Source organism: Mastacembelus armatus, chromosome 23 (genome assembly GCF_900324485.2).
Source record: "Mastacembelus armatus chromosome 23, fMasArm1.2, whole genome shotgun sequence".
In the NCBI taxonomy this organism is placed as follows: Eukaryota; Metazoa; Chordata; class Actinopteri; order Synbranchiformes; family Mastacembelidae; genus Mastacembelus; species Mastacembelus armatus.
The window spans coordinates 15008673-15025132 of NC_046655.1; the positions used below are offsets into that span (position 1 = coordinate 15008673).

The following is a 16460-nucleotide window of genomic DNA, read 5'->3' on the forward strand; positions in this document are numbered from 1 at the left end:
CACTTTCAGCCCATTCGCTGCACGCTTTCCACAGCTGAGACTTTCTGACAGTACTTTCACACCTCACTAAGCAAAACATTTCTATCACCAGTCATGGCACATTTTCACTGGAAATTGCAGCGTCTGTAGCTGTCGTCATGCTCGCCGTTAGAACTGTGAATGGGTCCTTCAGGTAGCACTCAGCGGGAACACAAGCAGCCGTTGTGGTTGTTTTCCTCCATTCTTCTCTGCAGAGTGCTCTGTTACGTAACGTCTCCTCGGGTCGGTCCTCTGGTTTCCTTCTGGACCGATCTGATCCAGGATGTTCAGCTCGGGTCTGATTTTGGCTCGAGATCGTCGTCTTGTGGAAAGGTGAAATTCTTGTTCGATTAGAGCAGCAGGAGGCTTCGTCCTGAAATAACTTGAGGTCACTGTTTTGATCATTTCCCGTTTTTGTCCAGAGCAGAGCTGCTGTCCTCCCACACAGCCTGCACAAGCTGCAGCTACGTTCACTGGGAAAATAGACTCCAGTTGAAAGTTCTTTGGTTTCACCAAACCAGATTATTTCCACCCACAGTCAATCCTCCTGTGTCTCCTACTGAGAAACTGCTTTTGATCCTTTTCCTTGATACTGATTTAGTTTCAACTGGTTAAAATTCAAATATCAGATCCTTCGTCCTTTATCCTCAGTCAATATTTCTGAATTTCCGTCAGCTGAGGTTCTTGATGTTCTGAGGTTCAGTTCAATTGTTGATAAGAAGCAGAATTTGAAACAGTTTGAATAATAAAGTTCCCAGTGATGGGATGTTCACACATGTGGAGTCAAAGAGCTTGCACAGCTCAGCTCCTGTTCGTTATGAATGAGACCTGGCTTTAGGAGGCCAGATGGTGTGAATGTGACCCCCCCCGAACAGTGAATGTCCAATCAGAGTAACTGATTAGTGACAGATACGGTAACTTTCACACCTGTAAAGAGTCTGGGTCTTGGTGTCAAAAACTAGTTGTGAGGATTGGATTAAACCGCATGTTTGCCTGCTCTGAAGTCTTCACCTAAAGCAGTGACCTGCTGTTTCCTTAGCTCCGTATTTTAGTGGGGAAACGGTTTAGACAAATCCCAGTTCAGGACTGGAACATATCAACACCAGGCAGGACGCTACGAACTGTGCTGAGAGATCGGGCTAACATTAGTTGCTGTTTCCTGCTGTTTTGAATCTGCTTTTTTATTCTCCGTGTGTTCGACTTGTGAAGATGATGATTGGATATTGGACTTAAAGTACAGTTGTTGTGGTTTTACATCTTTTTATGGTCATTTTACGTCACTGAGAGAATTTTTGTCTGGTTTGGATCTTTCTATTGTGGCTGATTTAGTGGTGATTTAGTTTCTTTTTGCTGTGTGTCTCTGTGTCTCTGCATCTTTCTGTGGTCTTTTTGTGAAATTCATTGGTTTTACATCTTCGTGGTCTCATTTTTTTTTTTTTTTATGGGTCTCATGCTGTTTTGTCTCTTTGTGGTTCCATCATTTAATTTTTGTCAGCATTGCTTGATAATAATAATTCATCATTATGAATTTTCTTGTGTTACCACCCGGTGAAGAGTGTGTGAGTCTTTGGTTTTGTCCTGTGGAAAAGGTTTGAGATGTGATCTGCTATGAGGTTAATTAAATCCTGCAGTGTCTGTCGAGCCGAAGACGCCGTGTCAGAGGCTCAGTGGGGACGGTACAGATCGAACACAGTCCTCCTGTTTCATCTCAACTGTAAATAATAGGAGTCATTTGGAAACTTGTGTGTAACCGAGCTGTCGCGGGTTTGTATTTGAACAGCTGTCGAAGAGTTGGCCTGCATTTGTCTTTACCTTCATTTTGAAGGTTAATCCATGAAACAACAGAGAAAAGCTCTGATTCATTGAGTGTTGTTTCAGGCTGCGATGCATGAAAGGCCCTATGATTAACAAGTCTTTTAAGGTTGCTGTTCTTTGTGTTTCTGTGGTTTCTTCTGTTGCAAAAAAAGCCTCAGAACAGAAAAGGATTAAGAGAAACCCACACAAAAAGGAAAAAACACAACATCGTAAGGGTTTTTCAGAAGGGCTTAGTCATTGTTTTGGGCTCTGAACCCGCCCATCAGACTGACCAAGAGGAAACCTTATTACTCCGACCACTCGGTCTCTGTCAGGATGTTGACTTGTGGCGTTGCTTGTTATTGGACTGTGTGTTCCCAGAGGGCGACCATCTCCCCTCTCTGACAGGAAAGGTTTTGTTTCGGAGTTTTAAATGGCAGGAAGGTGATTCAGAGCCTCTGATTGGTGGATCTGAAGTGTTTTCTGAAGTGGAGAGAAATGGCTGGAAATCAAACCCAGAAACTCAGAGCTGATTGTCAAAGCAAGAAGTGGTTGGGACGTTTACACGGCCTGCGTCTGAGCCTGCCGCAGTGTTGTCGTAACAGTCGGAGCTGCAGGGCAGTGTATCAGATGACCTTCTTCTCTGTTGGCTCAGTCTTTACTGTAATCTGTCAAAACAGGGAGCCTGTCAACGCCGAGAACAAATGAACTGCAGTGATAAAACGATGTGTTTGTTACAGAACAAAAGCAAACAGCTGATAAAAGCAGCTTGAACAAACCAGCAGTCTGACAGCGTCTGAAAAAACCGAGCAGAGCTGCAGCCAGACAGTGAATTTACAATCCGCACGTCGTTCGAACTTGTTGGTCGTCGTCGTTCACATATAGAGACTCAACGGCTCAGCAACAGGCTGCGACCTGGTGCCGTGGCCCAGCATCGCACACTGAGCTACGGGCGCCCAGCGTCACTTCGGGGCCAAGGTGAGAAAAGCAAACTAGCAAGAGCACGTCTATAGAAATATCCTCCGCAGCACCGAGGGGGCCACTGCTCTGGATGTGTCGTGTCTCTTATGGTGGTTTACAGTTGAAGAAACTGAAGCTGAACAATCGGTTGAAGTGGAGTTAACACGGCGTCACTGAACTTCAGGTGCAGGAGATAAAGTGGGAAGATAAACAAGAGGACGAGTAAAAACCAGAGACGAGGCGACTACTGGTCTCAGAGGAATATGTGTGTTTCTATCAGGATCAGCCCAGTGCATGCTGGGATACTCTGCAGCCTCCTGTGAGGCGTGATGAGGAAACGAATGAACTGATCTGAATTTCTTTTAATGTGCTCTTGTGACATTTCAGAGGTTTCGTCCTGTGTGACAGGGTGAGAGCACAGTGTTAAATATCGCAATTAGCTTTTTCCTGCACTAAATGAAAGGAAGGGATTCATTTGCAGCGGCTGCTTCATTACGGTCCCTTCATCTCAGCACGCTGTGAAAATCAGCCTCCAGGACTTGTTGACTTTATGGTGAAATTGAATTATCATGGTGTGTTAATGCACCGACTGACTGTTTTCAAAACTCGCCCTGCTGGTGCCTTCAAGGACACTCGCGTGTTGGAGATGTGAGCGTCAGGTGCTGAACAGGGGCGATTTAAGTGAAGAGAAACAAATTCACTTCACCCTTCTCCTCCAATCCTCAGTTGAAATACAACACAAATAAAAACATATTTAGAGGAAACCAAAACCAGGCTGCATCTGGACGGTGTCTTACTTCACACAAAGCAGATTTCTTTCTGTAAATCAGGTGCAACCAGTGATCATTTTCATCTATTTTCCTGATGGAATCACTTTCTTTTTCAAAAATTGTGGGAAAATGTGATTAAGAAAATGCTCAAAGCTGAAATGTGCGTGTTTTATTCAAACAGTGATTTTCATTCTCCTGTCATTTATTTCTCATTTAGGATTTATTTTCTCCTGAAGTGAACACATTTATCAATATTTATAGCACATTTTCCTTCCAGCATCATTAGTTAATCATTAAATGTGACCTGGAAAAGAAACAGAAAATTGATGAAAGGATTAATCAATACAAAATAACAAATTAATTAAGGTCCACGTATAAAACAGTAGTACTGGGTGTTTTCTAACAGGCTAGAATGACTGTGTAGATCTTTGGAAATAAAATATAAGAAAGCTACTTAGACCGTTTCAAGACCTGCAGCAAAAAATTGAAAATCTTCATTTTAAAAAGGACATTTTTTAAATTTTTGCTTGAAAAATAACTGAAGCAGTTAATCAGTTACCACAATAGTTTTGATTCATTTTCTAGTTGACTAGTCCACCGTCTCTGCTCTGATGAATATACATCTTTAGGAGATAATTTAGTCATGGTTTAGTCAGCGGTGTTAAACGGTGCCGTTGGTTTGTGGTGAACCGGCTAAAACCTGCAGAAAAAGTCACATATGGTCCTTTAGAGAGTCTGTCTCCACAGACTGAAATCCCTCTTCAAACATTTGAGACGCCCTCTACATGTGAACTGTCCCTGAACTGAGACTGCTGCAAATCTGCTTCTCCTCTGGCCAGTTTGTATTGATCTTAGACTGGAAATCGATTCCTGATCAGTGCATAAAACCATCAAGGGTCTAACACGTGCAGGAGGACCGTTTACTGCCATGAGGGCCGATCGAGGTTGACAAAGACAGAGAGAGAGAGAGAGAGAGAGTCGGCAGCAGCAGCAGGTAGGTCGGTAGTTTTTAAACGGGAACTGCGAAAATTGTTCAACCGCGTTGCCATGGCAACAGTGAGGATGTAGATCAGGGGGCTTTTTTTAACGCACACACACACACACACGGTGACACAGTGAGGTTAGCACAGGATTCCCTGCTATTCCAGTTTCTATGACAACTCACAACTTATCCTCCGCTCGCCGTCCCTTCCTCCTCCATCCTCGGCTGTAATGGAAGCAGCCATTAAGTTCTGACTTCACTTCTGCTCTGCTTTGTTGGCGTGAATGGTAATCAGCTGCTAATTAGCACCAGGGATGATTAATACAAACGATAATTAAAGGCACAATAAGGTCTTGTATTGAACAGAGAATAACAGTAGAGGAAGTGTCAGTGAAAAGGCCCAGTGTGGGAATTTTAATAGTGGGGACTATTTTTTTTTAAAGGCAGGACTCGGGATATATAATAGATGTTTACATAACAATAATCTGTCAAAATACTGTGAATAGCTGCATCTCAGAATAATGAGCTTCATATTTACTGTACAGACACTGAGGGGGGTAAAGATCTTCTCATCTCTCAGCAAGAAAATAAACATTTACTACCAGAACTGCTCCTTAGTTATCAGAGCATAATCATTTTCACACAGCCTCTAAATCTTTACAGGGGACATCAGAAATGACTTCATCAGCACTGGGAGAAGTATTTAGATCCTTTACTGCAGTAACTGTAGTAATACCACAGTGCAAAAATCCTCTGTTTTAAGTAAAAGTTCTGCGTTCAAAATGTCACTGCAGTAAAAGTACAAAAGCAGTGTACTTGAAGTATCCAGAGTAAAAGTAGTCTTTGTGCAGAATGGCCCTTTAGAAATTAAAGTATGTGATGTAATTTGATTTTATTGGACTTGAATGTGTCAGGTTGTGAAGGTGGAGCTAATGTACAAATACCTCAAAACTGTGATGAAGTGCAGTACTTGAGTAAATGTACTGAGTTTTTCCCATCACTGGCTGCCAGTTTGTGTTTCTGAACAAAAAGCTGCCAAATGTTCTGAGCCATGAACTCTGAGGAGACACAGCCTGTTTGTCTGCGTGTGAACGTTTTGTTCAGGGTAAAAACAGGATGTGATGTAACTTCCTGAGCCCATTATTAGTGTTGGAGAAGAGGTCGGACGGTCTCAGTGAGATGTCGATCGCAGATGTTTGGATGTACGTTAAGACGCTGTGTTACATTTTGGTCTGTGCTGGAAATGGAAATCAGCCATTATTACCGTTATCATTTGAAAATGCAAAATATCTGCAGTGAGAAAAGTCTGTGGGAGGCTGTCAGATTCATGCTAATGTCTCTGTCCTCATGGAAGTCAGTCTCCTCAGCTGCCAGTGTTAATACACAGCACAGACACCTCTTAGTGCAAGAACAGGTAGCGTTAAGAGCCGTACCTGTTCCAGACCAACAAACACCAGTAATCTGCAGCCATGCTGTGAGCACACAGGGCAGGGAAATTAATAATTAAGTTACAGTCGTCTGACAACTCCACTTGTGTGACTGTCTGTTGTGTGAGTGAAAAATACTGTGTTGACTTAAACACCCTGTGCGTTACAATGAAGAGCGCTGTTTGGCGTCCACATTTTTTGGTTTTTAGGCACCTTCCTGTTAGCATGAGTGCCAAGTTGGCGTGACGAACGAGCTGAGGCTGATTACAAGTTGGTTACAAGTCTGATTTGTGATGAATATTATTATTCAGCACAAAGTATGACAGAGGCTGAAGGCGTCGATGTCAGTTCTGCAGGGATTACAGTTTATCCTGAGGGAAATAATTTAACAGGCTAGAAGCTGCAGGTATTTGTCGTTTTTCAATATTTTTGAATCAAATAATTGATTTTTAAAGTAGTTACAGGAGTTTTCTGTTGATCAATAAACCTCCCAATGCCTGTCACAGTTACCCTGATGATAATGCTGTTTTATTTCCCAGACATTGATTCAAAACTCAAACAGCTGCAGTTGTTTGTGTTATTTTATAACGTGTCTGCGTGTTTTGTTTGGAAAAATATTCCTTCGTAAAGCTGTTTGGTGACTTCAAGTCTCCAGTTTGTACATCACTTCGCTGAATGTTTTCCCTCCTCAGACGACGGAGCACGAGCTCATTAAAACACTTTTATGAAATAAAGTGTTTAATTATTATTTGCAGTCTGATCCATTAACTCCGTTGCAGACTGTAATCACTGAGTTTGTCTTTCAGCCACATGCCTCTGAGTCCGGCTGCTGACACCAAACATGATCGCCCGCGGCAACAGGCGGTTACTAACGGCAACCCGACAGGCTCTGCTGTTGCCAGGGACGACGACGCGGATGACACGCCCCCTGGAAACAGCATTGTCGTCCGCATTGGCATCCCAGACCTACAGCAGACGGTAACACGTGCACACATAAGTACACAGTACACGCATAAGTACACAGTATACACAAAAGTACACAATATACACATAGGCACACAGTACATACATTAATACACAGGACAGTCAACAGCTGGAGTTCAGAGGTCACATGAATGAATCAGCAGGACAAACCTGTATGTCTGTCTGCCTCTGTCTGTCTTTTCTCTGTCTGTTTGTCGCTCTGGCTCTCTCAGAAGTGTTTGCGGTTGGACCCAGAGTTACCAGTTTGGACCAGTAAGCAGAGGGTTCTGGTGACGTTGACTCAGTCTCTGTCGGATGTTTTGAACTATGGTCTCTTCCAGCCGGCGTTCAACGGCCGAGCCGGAAAGTTTCTGGACGAGGAGCGACTGCTGAAGGAGTATCCTCTTCCTCCCATCACACCCATCCCATACCTGGAGGTAAAGTTTGTGTTTCGTTTTACCCGGTGCACAAAAATACCCACAAACCACCCAGAAACTCTTAGTCTGTCATCATTGATGCTTTAGCTTCATCAGTCATGTGACTTCCACCAAAAACATATGACCCTGTACGTCTGTTTTACAGTTTCGTTACAAGAGGCGAGTTTACACGCAGAGCTACGTGGACGACAAGCAGCTGGCCAAGCTGCACACCAAGGTACGAACACACACAGTGGATCATTTCGATGAACAAACACCGATTTGTTGGTCATTACACTTTAATCCTGTATAATAATTAGAATAACCACAGCAAACAGTGCAGTGATTGGTCCTTTGGTTTGCTGCATGAGAATAATGCAAAGCCTCTTTCTTCAGGCCAATCTGAAGCGTTTCATGGAACATGTTCATCAGAAGAACGTAGAGAAAGTCTCCAAGTGGTTGGAAAAAGGCCTGGACCCCAACTTCCATGACTCTGAGAGCGGCGGTGAGCACGGATCGACACAGTACAACTCCCAGCTCCGTCATTCTGAGGAGCTTTGTCAATCTGATACGTATAAGCTGTGACTAACGGCTTAAATAATGGGGGATAAGTCATTTATTAATGTTATTTTCCATTAATAAGAGCAACATTTGTGTTGCCAGGTTGTGGGAAATAATCTCTCCAGTGCAGATCTGGAGCAAAACCCACAAAGATCTAACAACCATAAATTATTAACCATCAGTGTTAATTATGAGTTATAAACTATGAATGGAGCCTTTTCAAAAAGTGCTCCTGTGTATATATATATATATATTTATATAAGTTTACAGCAGCTTCACATGAAATGTGTGATTTCTGTTGGTTTTATTTCTGTTCTGTATTGTGTCTCTGGTTCTTAGCTCAAATTCCCTCCAAGACATTTTGGAACAGTCACCAAAGAAAATTTGACCTGTTTAATTATATTTTCTCTGAGTTTGATCTCATGTGGTGGTTTAGATTCAGTATCTTTACACTCCCGTTGTGATCTTCATGTGAAATGTGTTTGTGGAACCTGAACGTGTCGTCTCTGTCTTAGAGTGTCCTCTGACTCTGGCGGTCCAGCTGGAGGAGAGCTGTGAGCTGATTAAAGTTCTTCGCAGTGGAGGAGCTCACCTGGACTTCAGGACCAGGGATGGGATCACCGCCCTGCACCGGGCCGTCCTCTGCAGGAACAGCACTGCCCTCACCGTGAGAACAAACGCTGACTTGACATGTTTTAACTCCTCTCACATCTGAGCTATTTACAGTCAGTTCTACAAACCTCACACATCCAACTTTCCTTCTGACTGTAGAACAAAATAAAGCAGTTCAGTCTCCTAATGTCTGTAAGCCGTCAGTGCAGCAGGTTGAGCACAGTTACACAACACACTTTGTTTGGTGTATGTCGTCTGATAATGAGCCTCTAACGGTGCATGTCCTGTCTGGTTCTGGTTCTGGACCTTGTAGACTCTGCTGGACCTCGGAGCATCTCCGGACTACAAGGACAGCAGAGGCCTCACTCCGCTCTATCACTCTGCCATGGTTGGTGGCGCCCCCTACTGCTGTGAGCTGCTGCTGCAAGACCACGCCACCATCGGTACGGAGGCTCAGTGGGGTCAATCTGACCTCTGTGTGTGTGTGTGTGTGTGTGTGTGTGTGTGTGTGTGTGGCTGATGATGTCACTCCTAAAAAAAAAGCAGACTGTTTTTATTATTTATTAATTTTGTGAAAAAAACACTTCAGAGATTTCTTGTTGTCATGGTTGCAGGGATGACTGATGAGAACGGCTGGCAGGAAATCCACCAGGTGACACACACACTCACACACACACACACACACACACACACTAAATCAGTGAAATGACTGTGCTGATGAGTAGCTCAGGCCCTGTACAATTATGATTTTTTGTGTGTGTGAATTCAGGCATGTCGCTATGGTAACGTGCAGCACTTGGAGCACCTGCTGTTCTATGGTGCTGACATGAGTTCCCAGAATGCATCAGGAAACACCGCACTGCACCTTTGTGCACTTTACAACCAGGTAACACACACTACACAAAGTTTCTGGTTCTGAAAAATAGATTTTTTTCACCATGAAGGGCTGAAGGTGAAATTTCATCTGCAGGATGATGATGATTATTATTTTATGGTTAATGAGATAATTTCCTGCTGTTTTACAGGACAGTTGTGCCAGAGTGCTGCTGTTCAGAGGGGCCAACAAGGACATCAAAAACTACAACAACCAGACCGCTTTCCAGGTAACTAGACACAAAACTACAACAACCAGACCGCTTTTGAAGTCAAGTATCTGTGCAGTGGCTTCAATATTAAGTCTCCCTCACTTTTTGCAGGCTTTGTGTTGCTGATTTATTTTGAAAAGGGTAAAATGTTGGTCATCAATAACTCAATAAACCCATAGTGAAAAGTGATAAAGTTTTTGCAAATTTATTGAAAATCAAAACTAAAATCTCTTATATATGAAAGGATTCAGGAGCCTGTAGCTCTGCACACCTGAAAAATGAACTGTCACCCAGTTCCCCCCCACCACACACACACATACACCTGTCTTAATCCTTTTCTGCTGCTCACTACAGGCCATATTTTCATCCGCCACTAAAAATAGTTCCCAACATTGTAGGTTTTGTTTTTTTCCAGTTTAATCTAAGATTTATTAAAGCTCAGTTTCTGATCCAGCTGATGCTGTTATGATTGAACTGAGTGTGTATCTGTGTGTGTGTGTGTGTGTGTGCGCGCGCGCGCGTGTGCGTGTGTGTGCGTAGGTGGCGATCATTGCTGGAAACTTTGATTTGGCCGAAATCATTAAGATCCACAAAACCTCTGATGTTGGTGAGTTTAATGCAAGTTTGATAAATCAGTAAAATCGTGTGTGTATGTGAGTATTTCCACATCTTACACTAGCTGGTTGTCTTTCACGTGCCCAAGCAGTTCCCTTCAGAGAAACTCCCTCCTACACCAAACGCCGCCGAGTCGGCGTGACCCGGGCACCGGCTGGAAATGGCCTGTCGTCTCCTCGCTCTCTGATTCGCTCCGTCAGTGACAATGCTCTGGAAAGCCCCGCCTCCTCTCCAGGCCCATCCCTCCAAAGCCTGGAAACACACCACGACACACACACACACTCTCTGCGGCGACAAACACGCCGCCTCAGGTACACACACACTGTTACTGTCATAATGTGTATCGTCACTGCTCGTACTCCTGACAGCAGCTGCAGTGTGAAGTCGTAGACGTATTGTTCAGTATTGTAGTTCCTGGTCTTTACAGTTGTTAGGACTCTGGGTTCTGGTTCTGACAACAGGCTTGATGTTTAAAGTTCTGGTTGTGTGTCTGCAGCCCGAGCAGTGGGGGTCATGTGGAGACCAGCCCCCCTTCTTCCCCGCCCCTCACACCACAGATGAGGAAGAGGAGGCTGTACAGCGCCGTGCCAGGACGCACCTTCATCGCTACCCGGTCCCACGTCCCCCAGGGGCCCGGAGAGATCCAGCTGCACCGAGGAGAGCGTGTCAAAGGTCAGGCAGTTGTGTTGTGTGCGTGGCTGAGACAACGACACAGTGTCATGTACGTTTACAGTAGTGATGACGTGTTTGTGTGTTGTGGGTCTGCAGTGTTGTCTATAGGTGAAGGAGGATTCTGGGAGGGAAGTGTTAAAGGGCGGACGGGTTGGTTTCCTGCAGACTGTGTGGAAGAAGTCCAGATGAGACAGTACGACCCCAGACTGGGTAAATCTACACACACACACACAGGCACACAGGCTGTGTAGTGGAGCAGCTTTGCTGTTTTTCGCCGACTGTGCTGACATGTCGTGTTGTGTTTCAGAGACGAGGGAGGACCGCACCAAGAGGCTGTTCAGACACTACACTGTAGGATCATATGACAACTACACCTCCTACAGGTAAAACACCATCACTGCACTCAGCTCACACACACACACACACACACACAGCCACCTAATTAAATATCACAGCACAGTTATGAATTTATTGATTGAATGTACTTGGTTACCCAGACAGAGGGAAAAAGTGTGAGGATTTTGAAGGAAGCAGCTGGTGGTTTTCTGTTTGGTGTCGTCATCGTAACGTGTGTGAATCCAGAAGCTGGTTCAGCTTATTGGTCTGTGCTAAACTATTAAAACCCCAGCAGGGAGCCACACCGCTGCACTGGCTCACATGGTTCTTCCTCACCAACAATGGGAGACTCGTCTTTTTCCAAAAACCAGATGTTGCTGTGAGCAGAGAGAAGCTGGTGGAGCCTTTTTAAGATCTGGACCTCGCTGTGTGATTTTGAAGGAAAACCGCACGTTGTCCGTTTCCTCTTCAATTTCTTTAAATGTGTGTTTCTTCTGTGTCAGTGACTACGTGATCGAGGAGAAGACGGCCGTGCTGCAGAAGAGAGAGAGCGAGGGATTCGGCTTCGTCCTCAGAGGAGCTAAAGGTAGAAAGCGAGGGATGGGTGGATGGAGGAGTGGTGGGTGTTTGGAGGTGTTGGGAAGGGAAAGATATTTAAAACGGAGCGAAGTCTTCAGAGGAACAGCAGAGCACTTTAAAACTCCTCGCTGTGCTGTTTCATAATATCTACAGAATCAGCAGAAGCCTTGTGTTGATCCTCATGTGGCAACATGCAGTAATTTAGAAAACTGAAAGTCTGAAAGCACAGCAGGCTGCTGGTTCCACTTGAGGTCCAACAGGATCACAGGTTGGGACATTTAAAGTTGGATTTCTAAGGTGTAAACACACGTTGTGTAAGTTATAGCCGTAAAACCGAAAAAGGTCAGTCACATGTCCATAGTCTCTTTTTGATTTAGCCAATCAGCTAAAAGCGTTTCTTCTAACTGCATTTCCATTGGTCCAGAGCTGTAGAGCTAAAAGTGTTATGACAACGAGGAGTCCTGTAGCTACAGATGATCTGGTGTTTTCTGTACCAACAGCATTTAACTTTTTTATTCTAATGGATTGTACGATTGGACGCTACATTTATATTAGTGCGTCACTGCTTCATTTAATGAAATGGATGAGTATCAACAGTGGTAACCACAGGAAGTGATACCGGAAGGTGCAGCCTCTGGTTGTTTCTCTCTAATCTGATCTAATCTAATCTGTCAGTGATCCAGTATTACAATTAGCAAAGATCAGACAGTGATTTACACCCCCCAGAATCAGTTTGAGGCTGTGATGGTCATTAAACTGTTTTATTACAATCTGAATCTGCTGCTCAGACCTGTTCCTCGCCGTCTGTCTTTAGGGCTCTGCACCAATGGAAACACATTCAGAAGAATCCCTGTTAGCTGATTGGCTTTCATTCTAATAAACGGAGTCTGATGTAAAATAACTTTTAGTCTCTGCTCAGTGTTTTTGTATCAGATTTAATTCCCGCCCACATTTGAAATCAGCCAGTAACGAACCATCAAACGCTGGTGTTCATGTTTTTTTTATTAACGTCTTTTCTCTGTTTTTTTCCTTCCAAGCTGAGACGCCCATCGAGGAGTTTGCTCCAACGCCAGCGTTTCCTGCTCTGCAGTACCTGGAGTCAGTCGACCAGGGGGGCGTGGCCTGGAGGGCGGGCCTTCGGACTGGAGACTTCCTCATAGAGGTAAGGTGCAAAGTCTCCTACGGTGCACCCACTTTTCCCTCACTCATGTCTTAGTCCTGCCCCCTTGGTGCCAGGGGGTGTGAGGAGATAGGAAACATGTTGGAGACATGAGACCAGATGAAGCGTCCAATCACAAGCTGATGTCTGATAAAGGGGCGTGTCAGATGGTCTGCTGTGTCCTTGCTCGTGTCCTTGCTCATGTCTCCTCCAGGTGTAAAAGGTCTTCAAGATGGTGGACTGACTGGGGCTCCTAATTTGACCCAGAAACCAGTCCGCCATCTTGAAGACTGTCTTAAAGTTCTTACACCTGCTCTGAGGATGGAGGAAACATGAGCAAGGACACAGCAGACCATCTGACACGCCGCTTTATCAGACATCAGCTTGAGATTGGACGCTTCATCTGAAGGATTTGAGGTCTCATGTCTGCAACATGTTTCCTCTCAGACATGAGGGAGGGAAAGGTGGATATGACCCAGGAAACTGAGATGGGTCAGCATGTGATGGGGGGGTGGGGGCTGCCTGGGGAGGAGTGTAGTGGTGTTGTGTGGACCTGTGTCCTCCTCCCTCCCTCCTCCACTCCCTCTCCCTCCTCCCCCCCCCCCCCCTTCTCCCTCCCCCCCCAGGAACTCCAGCACTCAGTCAGGACCAAGGTCCTTGGAGGAGAAGACCTTTAGCCCATCAGACAAGCCAGGACCTGGAGGAACAAAAACCAGGAAATACAGATTGAAATCAAGAACATGCTGGTTCCTGCACATTAACAGTGTGGTCTGATTGTCAACAGCTGAAATAGACAATAAAAACATGGTGCAGGTGGAGATAACGGTGTGGTCTGTTGTTTTTTAGGTAAATACAGAAATTACAGCAAGACAACAAATCAACTTAATGTTTGACATACGACTCATGAATTAGTGTTAGTTGCCAATAACAATTCATCAAGTCACTGACATCCTGTGATTAGTTTCTAATAGATGCTCAATTAAACTAAAATGTGCTAATTCACATTTACTGATCTGCCTCCAAATGACGTGTGTTCCAGCTCCACAGCAGCTCATGTGTGTTTGATCGGCCTCTAGCAGCAAAACATATCAGCCTCCTTTTTTCCTTTTTTTTTTTTTTTAAACCTCCACATCCAAACATTTACCTGCTGCTGCAGCAGAAAACATGACCTGTCTGGTTTTACTGCAGTAACTGCAGCAGGAACAGGTTTAAAAATGTCCATGAGAGCAGGTTCGGTTCTGTTTCAGAGGCTGATCAGACACGATGAGCTGCTGCAGAACTGGAATGCAGACAATTTGGAGACTCATCACTAAATGTATGAAGTAAATGTGAATTAACAACAGAGACACTAGGAACATCAAATGTCACTTGAACGCACCACACAGGCTCCAGCCAACAGCCAATCAGCATGTATGTTCTGCACCTGCTGAGAGGAAGTACCTCTCCACACCAGCAGGGGGCAGTAGTCTGTATTAATCACTCAAAAAGGGACAGTGGAAGACCTATACTGCAGATATACAAACTGTCCATTTTCACACCACAGACAGTTTTATTGCTGCTTCTGATCCAGAACATGTCTGAGAAGAAGCTGCTGTTGGTGGGACTTGGTCTTTGGTTGTAGAAGAAGAAAGGTACAGGTGGAGAGAAGAATAATGGGAAACTGCACTAAATGGGTGAAACTACTGATCTGCTGACCTGAACAGCCAATCAGAGCGCTCTGTCAGTGGTCAGACTAGATGTTCCTTAATTGATAATCTATCAAGTACAAACTAATCAGAGGAATCCACAGCGACTTGGATCATTTGTTAAAGGTAAATAACATTAAATCATGAGTTGTTACTTCAGTATATGGTTTGTACCATAAAAACACTCCAGCTCTATTAAGGGAACCAGTATGGGAACTGGGATGTACTGGTTCATCATTAGTTTCCTGCTACACATCATCCAGCTGTGTAACATACCTTCACTGTGTCTGTGGGCCAGGTGAACGGCACCGACGTGGTGAAGGTGGGCCACCGGCAGGTCGTCGCTCTGATCCGACAGGGAGGAAGTCGACTGGTGATGAAAGTCGTGTCCGTATCCAGAAAGTCTGAAGCCAACCTGCTCAGGAAGAAAGGTACGGCTCAGTCAAAAGCTCAACACACAATCTGAAACAGAAAGTCCAGGCAGGAGAACAGGTCGAGATAAAGACGTTTTACAGAACCAAACAGAAATGAAGTGATGAATCATCTGTTCCTAAATCCAGGTTTTCACTGTGCTCTAATTTATTTGACTGTTCTATTTGTTTCTGGACAAATATCTAATACACCTAACATCTTTATTTTATTTAACAGATGCTGTGATATTCCACATTTGGGATTTTATTTGGTTTTATTTATCTGATTGTTTGTGACACTTGATGTGTTGAATTCTGATAATCAGATCTCTGTGCTTTAAAAACTAACCCCACACTGTTCATCAAGAATCATGCTGCTTCTGCTCGACTTTCTATATAATGATCTATTATTTCTCACTTTGGAGGTTGAGATGTTTGGACGTGTCACAGGACTGAGATTAAAACTAGTGACACACTGTGAGGACGTAAGATATTTATGTTGATCTGTGGTTGTATGTCGTTTAGAGGATGCAGCTAAATCAGCTACAGCGACAGTCTTACTGTCACGTGCAGCACTGACTTCTCACCCTGTCTGTGATCTGATTGGTTCCTGCCTTGTAGCTCCACCCCCTCCGAAACGAGCCCCCAGCACGTCACTGACGCTCCGATCCAAGTCTATGACAGCGGACCTGGAGGAGATAGGTACAACAAACAAACGCGCGCACACACACACACACACACACACACACACACACACACACACACACACACACACACACACACACACACTGACTTTAGTCCAACTGTAGGAGTGTGTGTTGACCTTTGCTCTGTCTGCAGCCAGGAGGCGACGCTTCGGTGAGTCACATGACCTGAAGGCGTTATGGTTGTTTCTGTGGCTTTTGTGTGAACGTGTTTTTGTGATGTTGCTTGTTTTATTCATTTAGTCACTGCATCATATTTATTCCTTCCACTTTGTATTTAATTGTATTTTATTCAGTTCTGTTCTCATTGCTTTTTTCCTGCCTCAGTGTGTTTTAGCTGTAAATCCGTTTATTGTGCACTGACCCGTGTGAAACGTGCTGTATAAATAAAGTTGGCCTTGCTGTGATGGTGTTTGGTTCAGGTGCTCGGGGCTGCAGCTCAGACACTGAACACTTTCTCTGTATTTCAACAGTTTGAAGTTCAGAGTCTAAAATAAACAGATCATGTTGAAATGACCCACAGTTTAAAATCTCTATACGTGACAAAACATTCTAATGTCACAGTCTGTGCTCAGACACATCGAACCTCTTTTGGTACATTAGTTCAAACTGCAGCAGTCGCTCAGAGCCAGAATCTCCAGCACGACACGTTTACGTTCGGTGCTGCCGCTCTGCTCGACACAGATCACATGTTGTTACAGCTGATTTGTTT

The 16460-nt window shown here is 44.4% G+C and overlaps 1 protein-coding gene across 12 annotated transcripts in view; it reads left to right on the forward strand.

The window, feature by feature from the left end:
• shank3b (SH3 and multiple ankyrin repeat domains 3b) overlaps window positions 1-16460 on the forward strand; it is a 38320-nt gene that overhangs the window by 10343 nt on the left and 11517 nt on the right. For 2 of the 12 annotated variants that reach the window (XM_026327046.1, XM_026327057.1), the window contains exons 1-19: window positions 5670-5726; window positions 6758-6929; window positions 7148-7351; window positions 7497-7568; window positions 7727-7835; window positions 8407-8558; window positions 8817-8946; window positions 9118-9155; window positions 9273-9389; window positions 9529-9606; window positions 10129-10195; window positions 10292-10514; window positions 10700-10875; window positions 10972-11085; window positions 11183-11258; window positions 11715-11797; window positions 12828-12952; window positions 14933-15065; window positions 15666-15746. In XM_026327046.1, coding sequence (XP_026182831.1) covers window positions 5704-5726; window positions 6758-6929; window positions 7148-7351; window positions 7497-7568; window positions 7727-7835; window positions 8407-8558; window positions 8817-8946; window positions 9118-9155; window positions 9273-9389; window positions 9529-9606; window positions 10129-10195; window positions 10292-10514; window positions 10700-10875; window positions 10972-11085; window positions 11183-11258; window positions 11715-11797; window positions 12828-12952; window positions 14933-15065; window positions 15666-15746 — 2173 coding nt within the window. In that variant the 5' untranslated portion in view covers window positions 5670-5703. Of the gene's footprint in view, window positions 1-5663; window positions 5727-5755; window positions 5999-6196; window positions 6358-6757; window positions 6930-7147; window positions 7352-7496; window positions 7569-7726; window positions 7836-8406; window positions 8559-8662; window positions 8716-8816; window positions 8947-9117; window positions 9156-9272; window positions 9390-9528; window positions 9607-10128; window positions 10196-10291; window positions 10515-10699; window positions 10876-10971; window positions 11086-11182; window positions 11259-11714; window positions 11798-12827; window positions 12953-14932; window positions 15066-15665; window positions 15747-16460 lie in introns of those variants that run through there. The other 10 variants (XM_026327053.1, XM_026327055.2, XM_026327054.2 and 7 more) reach the window with 10 other exon arrangements.